The sequence below is a fragment of the Ranitomeya variabilis genome, chromosome 4, assembly GCF_051348905.1.
Source record: "Ranitomeya variabilis isolate aRanVar5 chromosome 4, aRanVar5.hap1, whole genome shotgun sequence".
In the NCBI taxonomy this organism is placed as follows: Eukaryota; Metazoa; Chordata; class Amphibia; order Anura; family Dendrobatidae; genus Ranitomeya; species Ranitomeya variabilis.
In genome coordinates this window covers 751,299,935-751,319,536 of record NC_135235.1, presented here as the reverse complement: position 1 = coordinate 751,319,536, position 19,602 = coordinate 751,299,935, and the positions used below count along the sequence as shown (strand labels likewise).

The 19,602-nt window shown below is 47.6% G+C and overlaps 1 protein-coding gene across 1 annotated transcript in view; it reads left to right on the top strand.

The window, feature by feature from the left end:
• Positions 1 to 19,602, top strand: part of LOC143766774 (ABC-type organic anion transporter ABCA8-like) — a 158,366-nt gene that overhangs the window by 55,824 nt on the left and 82,940 nt on the right. The window contains exons 22-23 of the mRNA XM_077254726.1: positions 594 to 721; positions 6,778 to 6,915. Of these exons, the coding sequence (XP_077110841.1) occupies positions 594 to 721; positions 6,778 to 6,915 (266 nt within the window). The remainder of the gene's footprint in view (positions 1 to 593; positions 722 to 6,777; positions 6,916 to 19,602) is intronic.

Here is a 19,602-nt window from a genome sequence, read left to right as displayed (position 1 = left end):
TGACATACCTCCATGGATGTCCAGTAGTTGATCTGTGTCCCGGTAATGCCAGTGACGTAGCTCCATGGATGTCCAGCAGTTGATCTGTGTCCCGGTAATGCCAGTGACGTAGCTCCATGGATGTCCAGCAGTTGATCTGTGTCCCGGTAATGCCAGTGATGTAGCTCCATGGATGTCCAGCAGTTGATCTGTGTCCCGGTAATGCCAGTCACGTAGCTTCATGGATGTCCAGCAGTTGATCTGTGTCCCGGTAATAACCAGTGCATGGAGCGATGCTGCACATGTGCGGCTATGGCCTGATTCCATCACGACACTTCAGAGCCAGATTCTGGGAATCGGTGCAAGTCTGGGGCCTCCAGAGATCAGAAATTATCACTGATCCTACCACATTGGGACATTTTTGTGCTTTCTTTGTTGCTCCTCACACTTCCAAGAGCCATCAGTTTTGTTTTTTTTTCCGTCACCATCGCCGTATCGGGGCTCGTTTTCTGTCAGTGACAATAACCAAACTTCTGGAAAACGGAAAAAAATTACCAGTGAAAAATTCACAATTCTGGCATAATCCCCGCAACCAGCTGTGTTCTCTCTGACAGGCGCGGCCATCGAGGAGTTCGTCAACGGCATCAAGGCGCAAGACATCTCCGTGAAAGTCATGGACGGTCCGTACAACAGAGACACTACAGACTACAACGGCGCCATCGAGCTGTCACTGCAGAACCAGGTGATAGCAAAATAATATTGAAGCAAGCATATTTAAATGAATGATTGTAAGTTACCAGTGCATCATCACAGGGCTAAAAGTGAACAAATATGCATCAAGGACCAATGGGGACCAGCTGCCAAAACATATCAAGGAAAAGGAAACAAAGAGCAAACAGCCATAGAGGTCCCATAAAAAGTAGATTTTATTAATACAAATAATTAAAATCACCAGACAGAAAAGGCAGTATGGCACAAGGAAAAAGGGCACACATTAAACACGGCCAAACAAAACCGGGCCAGGACACCAACCCATAGCCAGATCACTTGCAGAGGTGAGATGTATTGGAGCAAATATCCATGTTGATTAAAAACAATACAATAGAGCAGTGCCTAAACATGGGAACATTATGAATAACATTGCAGTATAATTACCATATCAGCATATTTCACATACCTAACACATGCAGGATCAGCAAATAGGATGGGCGGATGGACCCGACCCCGACACGCGTTTCGGAGCAAGCTGCTCCTTCATCAGGGGGTGAGTATACTATCTATAAGGTGTGCATTATATACCGCCATATGCGGTAGTATGTGAGCTGCAGCGCCCCAGAGTCCTGGTCGTTGCAGTACTGACGCTCTGCCACTAAGGGGAGTGATGGTACGTCTGATGGCACTTAAGGAGTTCACCTGACCAGGTATCACAGACACCAATACATTTCACAGTCTGGCCTCCAGGGGGAGCAAAGGGTACTATGTATTAGGCCACTCCTCACAATCTGGTAAAACTGGGGGTTGGATAGGAAGTTAGTTAGAAGCTGACTGGGTTGGAACCAGGCAACATCCTGTGGCAGGGGGTGTTGCAGGGGAAAGATTCAGTGGTGTCCCTGTCAGGGGTGGGATCCTGACCGAGGCCTAGCGAACAAGACAGAGCGTTAAGGAACCGCGCCTGCACTACATTGCGGCGGTATCTCAAGAAAGGACAAGAAGCGAGGTTTATTGTGGAGAGTGAGAAACGAGATCACAGCAAAAAGGAGATAACACCAGTAGGAGTCGTTCCGTAAGATCGAGGCAGCATCCTACTGAGGCGCGTAGACGGTGGCCGGAACGCCGAGGAAGTATTGGGCTCCAAGCATTACTTCAAACCAACGGCAGGACAGTTAATTATAGGTTGGCTGTCTCACCTAAATCACCTAAGCAGACATAGGGGGCAACTGTGGGAGAGAGCCGTCACTAGGGTCCCGGAAGAACTCCAGGCCTACCCGTCATACGGGTGCGTCCTAGCCATATCATCTGGGGGACGGAGAAGAACATCAGAACAGATATAAGTTGTGAGAAAGAACATCAGAAACAGACACAACAGTTGTGAGGACTATCCCGTGGTGCTCAGCAGGGAAGTACTACAACACACAGGCGCTAGAAGGTAGGCACAGATTTCCACCTGCAAAGGGAACTCTGGAGGTGCCTTCGGACCGGCCGGTCTCAGCCAGCCCTGTTAGCAGTACTCTGGATTGAGGATCCTGAAGCCTTCAGTAAAGAGGTAAAGAGACTGCAACCCTGTGCCCTCGTTATTCATTGCGACCTGCACCACGCACCATTATCTCATCTTTCATTGGACGCCCCTTAGCAGGGTCACAGACCGGGTCTAGCCACCGTGACGACCCCAGAACTGAGACAGAGAGGCCCTTAAGCCTGAAGAATCAGGTCATGTGTGCCTTGAAACTGTGTCTGAATTGTGCTTGAACTGTGATTGTGATTTATTGCAAAGACTGTGGATTGCCACTTGCCGCCAAAAGTTCCCGCCAAAATCTCCGCCATTGCAGCGTCACTGGGAGCGCAGAGGAAGAAGAAGGGCGTGCCATGGGAGGAGACTATCAAAGCGGCGCCAAAAGTGGCGACCGCCCCCTCAGACTACTGCTGCGAGATGACGACCTGCCAAGAAGCAGAGGAGAACCGCCCCCTGATTTGCAACGGCGGGAACGAGACGAAGGAGGAGCTACGCCCTCAGAAAATGGAGGGGCAACGTGCATGTGCCACCGAAGATCCCGGAGCAGGGATGGCGACCAACGAGTCCCAGAGTGATCCCGGCCTGTCCTCGCCCACCTGAGACGGACCCGAATCCACCACCGCTGGAGGATCCGGACTTCTCGGAGCTACTGGTGGCGGGGCCGAGCCAGCCTATCCCGAATATGGAGCCAGCCGATGCGAAGCAATGGAAGTCGGAGCGGTGCCAGAAGGCCGCCCTGGAGGAACCGCGGTCCGGGCTGCACCCGATTCCAGTGTCCTTGTCAACGGAACAGATCGACATCGGTGGAATCACATCAGACGCAGGTATGGAAAGCGTCCCTGCTCCCCCGACCGATCCTGCTCTCCCGACCGACCCTACTCCCGTGACCGCTCCCCAGCCCGACAATAGCCGAGTTTTCACCGCTGAGCTGGTAGTGCTGACCCCAGGCACCATGGAGAAGCTGGTGCCTCCGTTACCAACAACGATGGGGAAACCGCTAGATGTGAGCTCAGAGGGGGTGGTCTTCCAGTGGGACACCCCACGGGTCGGGCCGGATGGGGCCAGGCAGGAGGGCCTCAGCATTGCTGCGCTCACCTGGGAACAGTATAAGCAATGCTTAATTCTACAATGGCAAAACCAAAAGGAGACAGAACTAAATGACCCACCAAGAGTACAAAGACCAAAGACTGAACACCATAAGAGGAACTCGGTAAGGCAGGGGACTGTACTAGCCTTTCACCCGAAGCGGGGTTGGGGCTCCATACAAGAACCGGGACTGCCGACTGAAATCTTCTTTACCAGCTACAATGTGAAGACCTCGTCCCGTAATAGATATGACAATCAGCTACCATGTAAGGGGGACCAGGTGACCTACACTCGCCACCGGAGTGCGCAAGGGTGGTGTGCTCGAGACGTCCAACGATGCGAGCCGGCAGTAGCGCCACCTGTTGTCCCGACTACGACTAACCCGGATTTGACAAGCGCTAATACTGTTGCTACGGTGTGTATTATCGCCGCTACTGAACTTGCAACCACAGCTGACATTCGAATCCAGACACCGGGTGATCTGACCACGTCTGGGAGACCAACCAATAATACCAATCCTGCATCCGCCGAGGACAGAGGACCGCAGCCTTACCGGCCGGCGAGTGTCCGTCACCAGTTGATGCAGTGTAACCTTCTGTGAGGATAAACCTAGGAACCGCGAGTATGTACATAGTTAACTGCTTATTTCCCTGCTTTTTGCTGCTAATACCCGACCAGGGTTATTCTTAAAGGGATCCCTTAGTTTACCCGGGAACCCTATTGCTTTTTATTTTTGCTTTTATTTTCCTTTTTGTTCCTTGTACACCCCTGTTATAAAGACTGCCGAATCATGGACGGTGAATGGTTCACAAACTGCATTGTAAATAGTTTGCACCCTCTTAAGGTTGCCCCCTACTGGTTTTACAAGAAAAAGGGACTCTTTTCGAAGAAACGGTTCCTGGAAACAGTACAGGAGTTCCTGCTGTACACGGACTTGCGACTTGAGAAGTTGCGCTACCTCAAGGAGACTTGGTTCCCTCTTAAAGGGAAGGTTCACCAGTTGCACTTAATGTATAATGTTGCCTTAAAAGAAAGTGAATAGTAATGATGTTTTACATAGGAGTATTATGTAGTTAGCTAGACAGTTATAGAAAATGTTCGATAATGTTGTTAAAGATTGAGGACAGGAAGTAAACCCGTAGGGGTTAGTGGGTGAGTCCTCCTAGGAGCCATAGAGAGATGGCTCAGTGATCCTGTACTAAGAGAAGAGGCAGTAGGCCTGGGCAGATAGACAGGCGGTCCTGCATATGAAAAATCAGAGAATGGAAAAAGAGACTGCAACCCTGTGTCCTCGTTATTCATTGCACCCTGCACCATTATCAAATCTTTCATTGGACGCCCCTTAGCAGGGTCACGGACCGGGTCTAGCCACCGTGACGACCCCAGAACTGAGACAGAGAGGCCTGGTACCGAGTACCCCGCGGCCCTCCGTCTGGGGGCGCTCCAGAGCCATCAAGACACCGCACCTGAATGCCGGACAGCACGAGCGACATCCAAGATGGCTGCCAGCACCGGAAACACACAGGGCCCCAGGTGATCCCATGCCGGACGGCAAGAAGGAGCGCTCACAAGGCCAAGCACGCAGGCGCACGCGCACTCGGCTAGAAAATAGCATCCACGCCATATTGAAACAGGGCAATGATAAGGGAACATTAAAGAAGGTACAAAAAAGGGGGAACAAGACCAACAATGCCGTAAAAAGGGGTACAAGAAGTAATGGCAACATCCTACAATCACCAATGTATAACTATAATTCTAACATTCATTAATATTATTAACATATAGTGATCAGATAGAGAAAATACAGTACTATATTACAGCATCACGGGGACTATGCCTATAATAATCAATACAAGCATTGAATACAGGTATCACACAAAAAACATTAAGTAGTAACCCATATTAAATATATTGTACCCAATATAGTAAACACCGCTAATCATGCAAATAAAACAAATACATATAAATAACAACACTAGGGACAACATATATACATATATAAATAGCCGACTGAAGATGTTGACACGCAGAAGCACTTGATAGAAGAATTATCCCGGATACATAGAAACTTCAATATTCAGGATATCCAAGTGCTGAATAATACAAATTGAATAAAATGAACACACAAACGACACACATAATATAATAAAAACCAGGCCGTGAATCACGCTACCCACGTGACACGCAACAAAAAGTGGATCACAAGAATGGGGCGAATGAAATATTCTCATTCAACCCATCCGGGTGGATGGTGCGTAAGGTCCCTATCCACCTTGTCTCCAATTGAGCGAGGCGTTTGGACAGTGCACCCCCCCCCTAATGTTAATATTAAGGAGATCTCTACCCCTTAGCCTCAGCAGTGCTGCATCGCAGAAGTGGAAGTCCCTAAAATGTCTGGGCAATGTTTTAAGCGTAGTAACATCCTTACATTCCACTGCTGCCCGTATACCCAGCACGTGCTCCCTAACTCTAACTTTGAGTTGCCTTGTGGTCAAACCAACATATATAAGACCACAAGGACAGGTGGTATAATATATCACGTACCTAGAGGTACATGACATACCGTATATTTTTTAATGATATAATTCTTAGTGCCATCTGAGTTAGAGGAAGAGGAGCAACGCTCAATATTCGGGCACATTTGCCACAAGGTGTACATCCACTCCGCACAGCAGCACTGCTGAGGAATGTGGTCACTGGCTGGCTAACATAATGGCTATGTGTAAGCTGGTCCCTAAGGTTTCTAGCCCTCTGGAACGTGAGTAACGGATAGGCCGGAAGAAACTTTTTTAGAATTGGGTCAGCCGGTAAGATTGGCCATGCTGTCTTCATCGCTGCCCGCATATTCATATGTTGGGGATGAAATGATGTAATAAACCTGCTCTATTGTATTGTTTTTAATCAACATGGATATTTGCTCCAATACATCTCACCTCTGCAAGTGATCTGGCTATGGGTTGGTGTCCTGGCCCGGTTTTGTTTGGCCGTGTTTAATGTGTGCCCTTTTTCCCTGTGCCATACTGCCTTTTCTGTCTGGTGGTTTTAATTATTTGTATTAATAAAATCTACTTTTTATGGGACCTCTATGGCTGTTTGCTCTTTGTTTCCTTTTCCTAGAACCAGGTGATGTATGGCATCCACTGCAACTTCTTACAGTCGGGTCTGTATCACCCAGACATAGGAAACACTATACTGCATGCAGTGTAATGAATGGAGGGTTTTTATTCTACCTGTCATGCACTGGAGGATTTTACATTGCTGACTCCTTCACTGGCTGCTGGTACCGGCACATTGTATGGAAAGAAGTGTGTCCCCCCTTCCACATCCTCCTCCAGGGGCTTCTCTGTGTCTTACACCACTTCCTCCGATGCTGAGCATTGTGCTTGGTGATGTACGGCTGCATGAGGCAGCTCGGTTAGCAGTAGGGGGGCACTCCTAACAGGAGAATAGAGAATTATAACATTCAGTTCTTCTTTTTCCAGACTTACAACTTCACGATCATCTGGAACCCTCGAGTGCAGAACGGCCTGCCCGTGCTGATGAATATTATCAGTAACGCCTTCCTAAAGAGCTTCCAATCCACAGAACACATAGAAATCTGGACTACGCCCGTCTATACTGTGAGTCCTGAGCTGCACCGTGCATAGCATACAGCGCCACTCCAAGGTCAGGTCACAAATCTACCTGGATGATACATAAGCTGGGGCATGGAGATGCTGGGCCTCGACCAGGCGGCCATATTGGCTGTCATGCAGTTGAGGTCCACCATGGATGTCCTGACTACTGGCATAAGTATTAACCACTTCCCGTCACTCCATACCTATTCACAAGTACTGTAGTATATGTCTCTTCGCATAAGGAAGGCAGCGCTCCCTCCATCTAACAGCACTCCCTGCCGCTAGCACAGCACCATCAGACTACTCACTGATCACATTAACACCTTACCTGCTACCGTTAAAAGCGACCACAGCAGATAAGAGGTTTGACAGAGGAAGATTGCTGCCTCTGTCACACCCGTTGGCTTCCTGCAACGCGATCATTATTTGCCTGATGAAATCGACATAAAAAGAATACTCCAAAATTGCCACTTCAGACCTTCCCACCTTACATAAAATCAAATACAAATTGACCAAACAGTCTTTTGTGTCAATGAAAACTAAAGCTTGTTTCTCAAAAACAAGCCCAGACGCAGCTTTATTAATAAGAACAATATATATAAAAGTTTAGGCTTTTGGTTTATTATGTAAAAATAAATTGATAGTGAATTTATTGTGCAAAAGCAGAAAGTTCTAATGTGGGTATTACTGTAACCTCATCGACTCCACTATATACTAGATGGTGGCCCGATTCTAACGCATCGGGTATTCTAGTATATGTATGCTCACGTAGTATATTGGTCAGACATGTAGTATATTGCCAAGCCACGTAGTATATTGCTGAGTGACGTAGTATATTGCCCAGCCACGTAGTATATTGCTGAGTGACGTAGTATATTGCCCAGTGACGTAGTATATTGCCCAGCCACGTAGTATATTGCTGAGTGACGTAGTATATTGCCCAGCCACGTAGTATATTGCTGAGTGACGTAGTATATTGCCCAGTGACGTAGTATATTGCCCAGCCACGTAGTATATTGCTGAGTGACGTAGTATATTGCCCAGCCACGTAGTATATTGCTGAGTGACGTAGTATATTGCCCAGTGACGTATATATTGCCAAGCCACGTAGTATATTGCTGAGTGACGTAGTATATTGCCCAGCCACGTAGTATATTGCTGAGTGACGTAGTATATTTCCCAGTGACGTAGTATATTGCCCAGCCACGTAGTATATTGCTCAGTGACGTAGTATATTGCCCAGCCACGTAGTATATTGCTCAGTGACGTAGTATATTGCCCAGCCACGTAGTATATTGCTCAGTGACGTAGTATATTGCCCAGTGACGTAGTATATTGCACAGAGCCACGTAGTATATTGCTGAGTGACGTAGTATATTGCCCAGCCACGTAGTATATTGCCCAGTGACGTAGTATATTGCCCAGCCACGTAGTATATTGCTGAGTGACGTAGTATATTGCAAAGTGATGTAGTATATTGCCCAGCCACGTAGTATATTGCCCAGTGACGTAGTATATTGCCCAGCCACGTAGTATATTGCCCAGTCACGTAGTATATTGCACAGCCACGTAGTATATTGCTGAGTGACGTAGTATATTGCCCAGTGATGTAGTATATTGCCCAGCCACGTAGTATATTGCCCAGTGACGTAGTATATTGCCCAGCCACGTAGTATATTGCCCAGTGACGTAGTATATTGCCCAGCCACGTAGTATATTGCTCAGTGACGTAGTATATTGCCCAGTGACATAGTATATTGCTGAGTGACGTAATATATTGCCCAGTGACTTAGTATATTGCCCAGCCACGTAGTATATTGCCCAGTGACGTAGTATATTGCTGAGTGACGTAGTATATTGCTGAGTGACGTAGTATATTGCCCAGCCACGTAGTATATTGCTCAGTGACATAGTATATTGCCCAGTGACGTAGTATATTGCTGAGTGACGTAGTATATTGCCCAGCCACGTAGTATATTGCTCAGTGACGTAGTATATTGCCCAGCCACGTAGTATATTGCCCAGCCACATAGTATATTGCCCAGTGACGTAGTATATTGCTGAGTGACGTAGTATATTGCTCAGTTACGTAGTATATTGCCCAGTGACTTAGTAGCCCAGTGACGTAATATATTGCCCAGTGACGTGGCCCAGCGACGTAGTATACAGCACAGAGCCACTTAGTATATTGCCCAGTGACATAGTATATTGCCCTGCGACGTAGTATATAACCCAGCCATGTAGTAGATTGCCCAGCCACGTGACAGGTTAAAAAATAAAAAATAAACATACTCACCTTCCGATCCGAAGTCCCCTTGTAGTGTGTACATACTCACCATACTTGTAGTTCTGTGTCCTGTCCGCGGAACAGGCTGCAGCTTCCAGTCCCTGGGTGTGCTGACGCCGCGGTCACATGACCGTGACATCATGGCAGGTCCTGTTCGCGCAGGCGCACAGGGCCTGTGATGACGCCGCGGTCACATGACCGTGACGTCATGGCAGGTCCTTCTGCCATGCGCTAAGTGGTACCGGATCCCACTGCTTGCACAGAGCGGTTACCGGAGGGTGGCGAGGAGTGGGAAAGGCATCGGAAGGTGAGTATGTAATGATTTTTTTTTAACATTAGATCCTTTTACTATTGACGCTGCATAGGCAGCGTCAACAGTAAATCTTGGTCACACAGGGTTAATAGCGGCGGCAACGGAGTGCGTTACCCGTGGCATAACGCGGTCCGTTACCGCCGGCATTTACCCTGTGTGAGCGGAGGGGTGTATGCGGGCGGCGGGCAGTGAGTGCGGGGAGTAGGGAGCGGCCATTTTTTTCCGGACTGTGCGCGTCGCTGATTGGTCGTGGCAGGAATGACAGGCAGCTGCCGAGATCAATCAGCGAACGAATAACGGTGACAGAAGGACAGACGGAAGTACCCCTTAGACAATTATATAGTAGATATATATATACCGTATATATATATATACACATCTCTGCTAAGCCTGCTGTTAGCTATTTCCCTGCTGAAAGTTTCTGATTGTGTATATGTCTGTGATAATCTAATGATTAACAGTTTATCTGCTGCAAATTCCTGATTGCATATACATCTCTGCTAATCCTGTGGCTAAACATATATCTGTTGTAAATTCCTGGAGGCATATACTTATCTACTAATCCTACAGTTAACCATATTGCTGCTGCAGTTTTCTGATTGCATAGATGTCTCTGCTAATCTTGTGGTTATCCATATCTTTGCTGCAAGTTTCTTATTGCATGTATGTATCTGTTAATCCAGTGGTTAACCATATCAATGCTGCAAGTTCCTGATTGCATAAATGTTTTTGCCAATTCTGAACTTGGCTGCATTCCTTTTGCAAGTTCCTGATTGCACATAAATCTCTACTGATCTTATGGTTTGTGACGGGGTGTACGGCAGAGCAAGAAGGGACAACAGGCCAAGGGATGATTCCACAGATTTATTATCCAGAACGCTGGAACAACACATGCAGGTAGATCTACAGAGTCCACAATTAGTCCAACGGAACAGGTTCGGGGGCACCTCCCGATAATCCTTGTGCCAGCTAACAAAACAATAGTCCACACGAGTCCAAGGGATCTCAAAACAATCCCACGAACGACGAGATATGTCCTCAACTCAAGTCTCGCCCTGTTCGCTTCCACAGTCCCAGATGGAAATGGGGTCTTGCCTCAGCTAAGAATCCCCACTCCTTCTCTTCCAGTCTCCAACACACAACTGAGCTAGAAGCTCCAGACAGACTATAACCCCAGCACCCACCATGAGGGAACTTCCCAGAGTGTCCCGCAAAGACTTCAAGCCGTTTAATGAGGCTGCAGGCGACATTGAGAGCTTCTTCCAGGACTTTGAGCATCAGTGTCGATTAATGGAAGTCCCGGACAGGGAGCGAGTCCGACATCTGGTGGGGCTCTTAGAGGGTGGAGCTGCCGCAGCCTATAGAGCTATGGGCCCTCGAGAGAACTGTGAGTATGCGGAGATTAAACTGACTATTCTAGAACATTATGCTGTGAGTCTGACGCCAGACACTTACAGGACTCAGTTCCGTACTTTAGCCTGCGATGAGGAAGTGTCTTTCAAGATGTATGCCCACAGACTCAAACAAATATGTAATCGCTGGCTGGAAGCAGAGGAGGCCTTAACCTGGGAGACCTTTCTCCAGGTTATCCTAAAAGAGCAGTTTTACTTCAAGTGCCCTGCTGAGATCCGGGAATGGGTGCGTGAGAGGAGACCAGCCACTGTGGAGGAAGCTGCAGCTCTAGCTGATGAGGTTCTCACCATCATACCTCAGTGGAGGGTTCTGTTAGAGGATCGAGAGAGGCCTACCAGCCCCACAACCCCGGTGGCCCCCAGTTCTTCTGTCCCCATTGTTCCCCGTTCCTCTAAGCCACCACCTCATGCTGATACCCGTGTAAATGTCCCTCCAGTTGCTTCTACTGCGTCTTCTGGAATACGACGAGGAGAGGAAGTAGCAGAGCGCAGGTGTTATGGCTGTGGGCATCCGGGGCATCTGCAGGCCTCATGCCCAGCCAGCTCATGGAGGAGTCGTCCTCAAACCCCTACAGCACCTTCAGGTGGGGGCCGGCCTCCAGGTTCCCTTACCCCTCACCCAAGAGGACGCCTTGGATGGAGTGAGACCCAGCACAGATGCTATCGATGTGGGCAGCCGGGGCATCTGCAAGCCTCCTGCCCAGCTGTTCAAATGAGGATTGATCCTGTACCCAGTCGTATTATTAATTATGTACAGACAAGTGCCATGGAGGAAGACGTGTCACCACTACGTGAGGACTGGCCTAGTGCCTCACCCACCCATGTTGCACCACTAGGAGTTTATGGTGTGCGACCTGCAGCTATGATGACGTCTGCTCATCGAGGTAAGCACTTGCAGGAGGTCGTGCTGGATGGACAGAGACTTATTGGATTTTGTGACTCGGGGGCTTTCCTCACACTGGCTGATCCCCGAGTGGTTCGGCCTGAGGCAATCCATAGAGGACCTGGGATTGTTATTGAACTGGCTGGTGGACATTGGAGGACTATTCCCACAGCCACTGTGGATCTGAACTTTGGTTTTGGGGTCAGGCGATGTGTGGTTGGGGTGATGGGTGGTCTGCCTGCAGATGTTCTCCTGGGCAATGATGTGGGAGAGCTACGATGCCAATTCGTGGCTGCATGAAGCCACATGTAAGTTACGCTCTGCCTGTGTGTACTTAACCAGTGACCTGTAGAGGTCCCTAGTACGTACACAAATTGGGAGGGGAAGGGATTGTCATGATATGTACTTTTACCCTGTCCTGTATTTGAATAATATGCCATTTGATGTATGTAACTGTTCTCTGGTTTCTATTAGCTGTAATATATGTATTTTCTTGTGCTTTGAGTTAATCTGTAACAAAATGTCTCCTTCCCCCAATACTTGCAGCCCTAAGCTATAATGTAATTAAGCTTTGTCAACTAGTGAAGGAATAGCCATTCTTCCTCACAGCAGGTGGCTAGTCAAATGTACATACTACGGAGCCGACTAGTCTGGAATCTTCTGGTGGACTCAGCCATTGAATAGAAGGTGTGACCCCTACCCCCTTCAGGGGCGGGTCCCAGGAGCCCAGACAATCCATTCTTATTTTGAGTTCAGTTGTGTGTTGGAGACTGGAAGAGAAGGAGTGGGGATTCTTAGCTGAAGCAAGACCCCATGTCCATCTGGGACTGTGGAAGCGAACGGGGCGAGACTTGAGTTGAGGACATATCTCGTCGTTCGTGGGATTGTTTTGAGATCCCTTGGACTCGTGTGGACTATTGTTTTGTTAGCTGGCACAAGGATTATCGGGAGGTGCCCCCGAACCTGTTCCGTTGGACTAATTGTGGACTCTGTAGATCTACCTGCATGTGTTGTTCCAGCGTTCTGGATAATAAATCTGTGGAATCATCCCTTGGCCTGTTGTCCCTTCTTGCTCTGCCGTACACCCCTAACCATTTTCCTGCTGCAAGTTCCTGATTGTATATACGCCTCTTCTAATCCTGCAGTTAACCATGTCCCTGCTACAAATTCCTGCTTACATATGTACTCTCTTCAATCCTGTGGTTACTATATTCCATATGTCTTTTGTTAGTCCACTTGTTAACAATTTATCTACTGCAAGATCCAGATAGCATATACGCCTCTGCTAATCCTGTGCTTAACCAAATGATCTCAGAACCTTGGCTTCAGCAGCCATTCAAGATGACTGACGTAAAGATGTGTTTGGAAAGAAGGTTTTGATGAGGCAAAAGAGGTCATGGAGCGACTGAATAGGGATGGAGTCAGGGGCGGACACAGACAGCTTGGGGCCCCTGTGCAGGAAATGTGTCTGGGCCCCCTCCTTTTAAGGCGACAAAGCTACATACAGTATATATATATATATATATATATATATATATATATATATATATATATACTGCTCAAAAAAAAAAGGGAACACTTAAACAACAGAATATAACACCAAGTAAATCAAACCTCTGTTAAATCAAACTGTCCACTTGGGAAGCAAGACGGATTGACAATCAATTTCACATGCTGTTTTGCAAATGGAATATAGTACAACAGATGGAAATTATTGGCAATTATGAAGACACCCACAATAAAGGAGTGGTTCTGTAGGTGGGGACCACAGACCACATCTCAGTACCTATGCTTTCTGGCTGATATTTTGGTCACTTTTGAATGTTGGTTGTGCTTTCACACTCATGGTAGCATGAAACGGACTCTACAACCCACACACATTGCTCAGGTAGTGCAGCTCATCCAGGATGGCACATCAATGCGAGCTGTGGCAAGAAGGTTTGCTGTGTCTGTGTTGTGAATTTGCTTTTTGCTCCCTCTAGTGGTTACTAGTTTTTTGACTCTGGTTTTTCTGTCATTCCTTTTATCCGCACCTGGGTCGTTAGTTAGGGGTGTTGCTATATAAGCTCCCTGGACCTTCAGTTCTATGCCTGGCAACGTAGTTATCAGAGCTAGTCTGCTGTTCTCTTGTCTACTGATCCTGGTTCCAGTTATATCAGCTAAGTCTGCCTTTTGCTTTTTGCTATTTGTTTTGGTTTTGTATTTTTGTCCAGCTTGTTCCAAATCTATATCCTGACCTGTGCTGGAAGCTCTAGGGGGGCTGGTGTTCTCCCCCCGGACCGTTAGACGGTTCGGGGGTTCTTGAATTTCCAGTGTGAATTTTGATAGGGTTTTTGTTGACCATATAAGTTACCTTTCTTTATTCTGCTATCAGTAAGCGGGCCTCTCTGTGCTAAACCTGGTTCATTTCTGTGTTTGTCATTTCCTCTTACCTCACCGTCATTATTTGTGGGGGGCTTCTATCCAGCTTTGGGGTCCCCTTCTCTGGAGGCAAGAAAGGTCTTTGTTTTCCTCTACTAGGGGTAGCTAGATTCTCCGGCTGGCGCGTGTCATCTAGAATCAACGTAGGAATGATCCCCGGCTACTTCTAGTGTTGGTGTTAGGAGTAGATATATGGTCAACCCAGTTACCACTGCCCTATGAGCTGGATTTTGTATTCTGCAGACTTCCACGTTCCTCTGAGACCCTCGCCATTGGGGTCATAACAGTTTGCCAGGCCAGTATTAAATGTTTAATGCATTGCAGAAGAGGGATTATAAGAAAGAAGATTCTGAGTTTTTTTTTTTTTTTTCTTCTTCCCCTTTACCTCAGAGTGGCTATGCTTGCTGCAGACATGAATGTCCAGACCTTGATTACAAGTGTGGACCAGCTGGCTACTCGTGTGCAGGGCATACAAGACTATGTTATCAGAAATCCTAGGTCAGAACCTAAAATACCGATTCCTGAACTGTTTTCCGGAGACAGGTTTAAGTTTAGGAATTTCGTGAATAATTGTAAATTGTTTCTGTCCCTGAGACCCTGTTCATCTGGAGATTCTGCTCAGCAAGTAAAAATTGTTATTTCGTTCTTACGGGGCGACCCTCAGGATTGGGCTTTTTCGCTGGCGCCAGGAGATCCGGCATTGGCTGATCTTGATGCGTTTTTTCTGGCGCTCGGTTTACTTTATGAGGAACCCAATCTTGAGATTCAGGCAGAAAAGGCCTTGCTGGCTATGTCTCAGGGGCAGGACGAGGCTGAAGTGTATTGCCAAAAATTTCGGAAATGGTCCGTGCTGACACATTGGAACGAGTGTGCACTGGCCGCTAATTTTAGAAATGGCCTTTCTGAAGCCATTAAGAATGTTATGGTGGGTTTTCCCATTCCCACAGGTCTGAATGATACTATGGCACTGGCTATTCAAATTGACCGGCGGTTGCGGGAGCGCAAAACCGCAAATTCCCTCATGGTGTTGTCTGAACAGACACCTAATTCGGTGCAATGTGATAGAAAAACCGCAAATTCCCTCATGGTGTTGTCTGAACAGACACCTGATTTAATGCAATGTGATAGAATCCTGACTAGAAATGAGCGGAAAATTCATAGACGCCGGAATGGCTTGTGCTACTACTGTGGTGATTCTACACATGTTATCTCAGCATGCTCTAAACGTATAGCTAAGGTTGTTAGTCCTGTCACCGTTGGTAATTTGCAACCTAAATTTATTCTGTCTGTAACTTTGATTTGCTCACTGTCATCTTATCCTGTCATGGCGTTTGTAGATTCAGGTGCTGCCCTGAGTCTCATGGATCTCTCATTTGCTAAGCGCTGTGGTTTTACTCTTGAACCATTAGAAAATCCTATTCCTCTTAGGGGTATTGATGCTACACCATTGGCAGCAAATAAACCGCAGTATTGGACACAGGTTACCATGTGCATGACTCCTGAACACCGCGAGGTGATACGTTTCCTGGTTTTACATAAAATGCATGATTTGGTCGTTTTAGGGCTGCCATGGTTACAGACCCATAATCCAGTCCTGGACTGGAAGGCTATGTCAGTCTCAAGTTGGGGCTGTCGTGGTATTCATGAGGATTCCCTGCCTGTGTCTATTGCTTCTTCTACGCCTTCGGAAGTTCCGGAGTATTTGTCTGATTATCAGGATGTCTTCAGTGAGTCTGAGTCCAGTGCACTGCCTCCTCATAGGGACTGTGACTGTGCTATAGATTTGATCCCGGGCAGTAAATTTCCTAAGGGAAGACTGTTTAATCTGTCGGTACCTGAACATACCGCTATGCATTCATATATCAAGGAGTCTCTGGAGAAAGGACATATTCGTCCGTCTTCTTCCCCTCTTGGTGCGGGATTCTTTTTTGTGGCAAAAAAGGACGGATCTTTGAGACCTTGTATTGATTATCGGCTTTTGAATAAGATCACTGTCAAATTTCAGTATCCTTTACCGCTGTTGTCTGACTTGTTTGCCCGGATTAAGGGTGCCAAGTGGTTCACCAAGATAGACCTTCGTGGTGCGTACAACCTTGTGCGCATTAAGCAAGGTGATGAATGGAAAACCGCATTCAATACGCCCGAAGGTCATTTTGAGTACTTAGTGATGCCTTTTGGGCTCTCCAATGCGCCTTCAGTTTTTCAGTCCTTTATGCATGACATTTTCCGGAAGTATCTGGATAAATTTTTGATTGTTTATCTGGATGATATTTTGGTTTTTTCTGATAATTGGGATTCGCATGTGGAGCAGGTCAGGTTGGTCTTTAAAATTTTGCGTGAAAATTCTTTGTTTGTCAAGGGCTCAAAGTGTCTCTTTGGTGTACAGAAGGTTCCCTTTTTGGGGTTCATTTTTTCCCCTTCTGCTGTGGAGATGGACCCAGTCAAGGTCCGAGCTATTCTTGATTGGACTCAGCCTTCGTCAGTTAAGAGTCTTCAGAAGTTCTTGGGCTTCGCTAACTTCTACCGTCGTTTTATCGCTAATTTTTCTAGCATTGTGAAACCTTTGACGGATATGACCAAGAAGGGCTCCGATGTAGCTAACTGGGCTCCTGCTGCCGTGGAGGCTTTCCAGGAGTTGAAACGCCGGTTTACTTCGGCGCCTGTTTTGTGCCAGCCTGACGTCTCACTTCCCTTTCAGGTTGAGGTGGATGCTTCGGAGATTGGGGCAGGGGCCGTTTTGTCGCAGAGAGGCCCTGGTTGCTCTGTTATGAAACCTTGTGCCTTTTTCTCTAGGAAGTTTTCGCCTGCCGAGCGAAATTATGATGTGGGCAATCGGGAGTTGTTGGCCATGAAATGGGCATTTGAGGAGTGGCGTCATTGGCTCGAGGGTGCTAAGCATCGTGTGGTGGTCTTGACTGATCACAAAAATCTGATGTATCTCGAGTCTGCTAAACGCCTTAATCCGAGACAGGCCCGCTGGTCATTGTTTTTCTCCCGCTTTGATTTTGTTGTCTCGTATTTACCAGGTTCAAAGAATGTGAAGGCCGATGCTCTTTCTAGGAGCTTTGTGCCTGATGCTCCTGGAGTCACTGATCCTGTTGGTATTCTTAAAGATGGAGTTATCTTGTCAGCTATTTCTCCGGATCTGCGACGTGTGTTGCAGAGATTTCAGGCTGATAGGCCTGAGTCTTGTCCACCTGACAGACTGCTTGTCCCGGATAAGTGGACCAGCAGAGTCATTTCCGAGGTTCATTCCTCGGTGTTGGCAGGTCACCCGGGAATTTTTGGCACCAGAGATCTGGTGGCCAGGTCCTTTTGGTGGCCTTCCTTGTCAAGGGATGTGCGGTCATTTGTGCAGTCCTGTGGGACTTGTGCTCGAGCTAAGCCTTGCTGTTCTCGTGCCAGCGGTTTGCTCTTGCCCTTGCCTGTCCCGAAGAGACCTTGGACACATATCTCCATGGATTTCATTTCTGATCTTCCGCTATCTCAGGGCATGTCCGTTATCTGGGTGATATGTGATCGCTTCTCCAAGATGGTCCATTTGGTTCCTTTGCCTAAGCTGCCTTCCTCTTCCGATCTGGTTCCTGTGTTTTTCCAGAACGTGGTTCGTTTGCACGGCATCCCTGAGAATATTGTGTCAGACAGAGGATCCCAGTTCGTTTCCAGGTTCTGGCGATCCTTTTGTAGTAGGATGGGCATTGATTTGTCGTTTTCGTCTGCTTTCCATCCTCAGACTAATGGACAGACGGAGCGAACCAATCAGACTTTGGAGGCTTATTTGAGGTGTTTTGTCTCTGCTGATCAGGACGATTGGGTGACATTCTTGCCGTTGGCTGAGTTTGCCCTTAATAATCGGGCTAGTTCCGCCACCTTGGTTTCGCCTTTTTTCTGCAACTCTGGTTTCCATCCTCGCTTTTCTTCGGGTCATGTGGAGCCTTCTGACTGTCCTGGGGTGGATTCTGTGGTGGATAGGTTGCAGCAGATCTGGAATCATGTGGTGGACAACTTGAAGTTGTCACAGGAGAAGGCTCAGCGCTTTGCCAACCGCCGTCGCGGTGTGGGTCCCCGACTACGCGTTGGGGATTTGGTATGGCTTTCTTCCCGCTTTGTTCCTATGAAGGTCTCCTCTCCCAAATTTAAACCTCGTTTTATTGGGCCTTACAAGATATTGGAAATCCTTAATCCTGTATCTTTTCGTCTGGATCTTCCTGTGTCGTTTGCTATTCACAATGTATTTCATAGGTCCTTGTTGCGGCGGTACATTGTGCCTGTAGTTCCTTCTGCTGAGCCTCCTGCTCCGGTGTTGGTTGAGGGTGAGTTGGAGTACGTGGTGGAGAAGATCTTGGATTCTCGCCTCTCCAGGCGGAGGCTTCAGTACCTGGTCAAGTGGAAGGGCTATGGTCAGGAGGATAATTCCTGGGTGGTCGCCTCTGATGTTCATGCGGCCGATTTAGTTCGTGCCTTTCATGCCGCTCATCCTGATCGCCCTGGTGGTCGTGGTGAGGGTTCGGTGACCCCTCACTAAGGGGGGGGTACTGTTGTGAATTTGCTTTTTGCTCCCTCTAGTGGTTACTAGTTTTTTGACTCTGGTTTTTCTGTCATTCCTTTTATCCGCACCTGGGTCGTTAGTTAGGGGTGTTGCTATATAAGCTCCCTGGACCTTCAGTTCTATGCCTGGCAACGTAGTTATCAGAGCTAGTCTGCTGTTCTCTTGTCTACTGATCCTGGTTCCAGTTATATCAGCTAAGTCTGCCTTTTGCTTTTTGCTATTTGTTTTGGTTTTGTATTTTTGTCCAGCTTGTTCCAAATCTATATCCTGACCTGTGCTGGAAGCTCTAGGGGGGCTGGTGTTCTCCCCCCGGACCGTTAGACGGTTCGGGGGTTCTTGAATTTCCAGTGTGGATTTTGATAGGGTTTTTGTTGACCATATAAGTTACCTTTCTTTATTCTGCTATCAGTAAGCGGGCCTCTCTGTGCTAAACCTGGTTCATTTCTGTGTTTGTCATTTCCTCTTACCTCACCGTCATTATTTGTGGGGGGCTTCTATCCAGCTTTGGGGTCCCCTTCTCTGGAGGCAAGAAAGGTCTTTGTTTTCCTCTACTAGGGGTAGCTAGATTCTCCGGCTGGCGCGTGTCATCTAGAATCAACGTAGGAATGATCCCCGGCTACTTCTAGTGTTGGCGTTAGGAGTAGATATATGGTCAACCCAGTTACCACTGCCCTATGAGCTGGATTTTGTATTCTGCAGACTTCCACGTTCCTCTGAGACCCTCGCCATTGGGGTCATAACAGTCTGTCAGCGTAGTATCCTGAGGCTGGAGTCGCTACCAGGAGACAGGCCAGTACACCAGGAGACGTGGAGGGGGCCATAGGA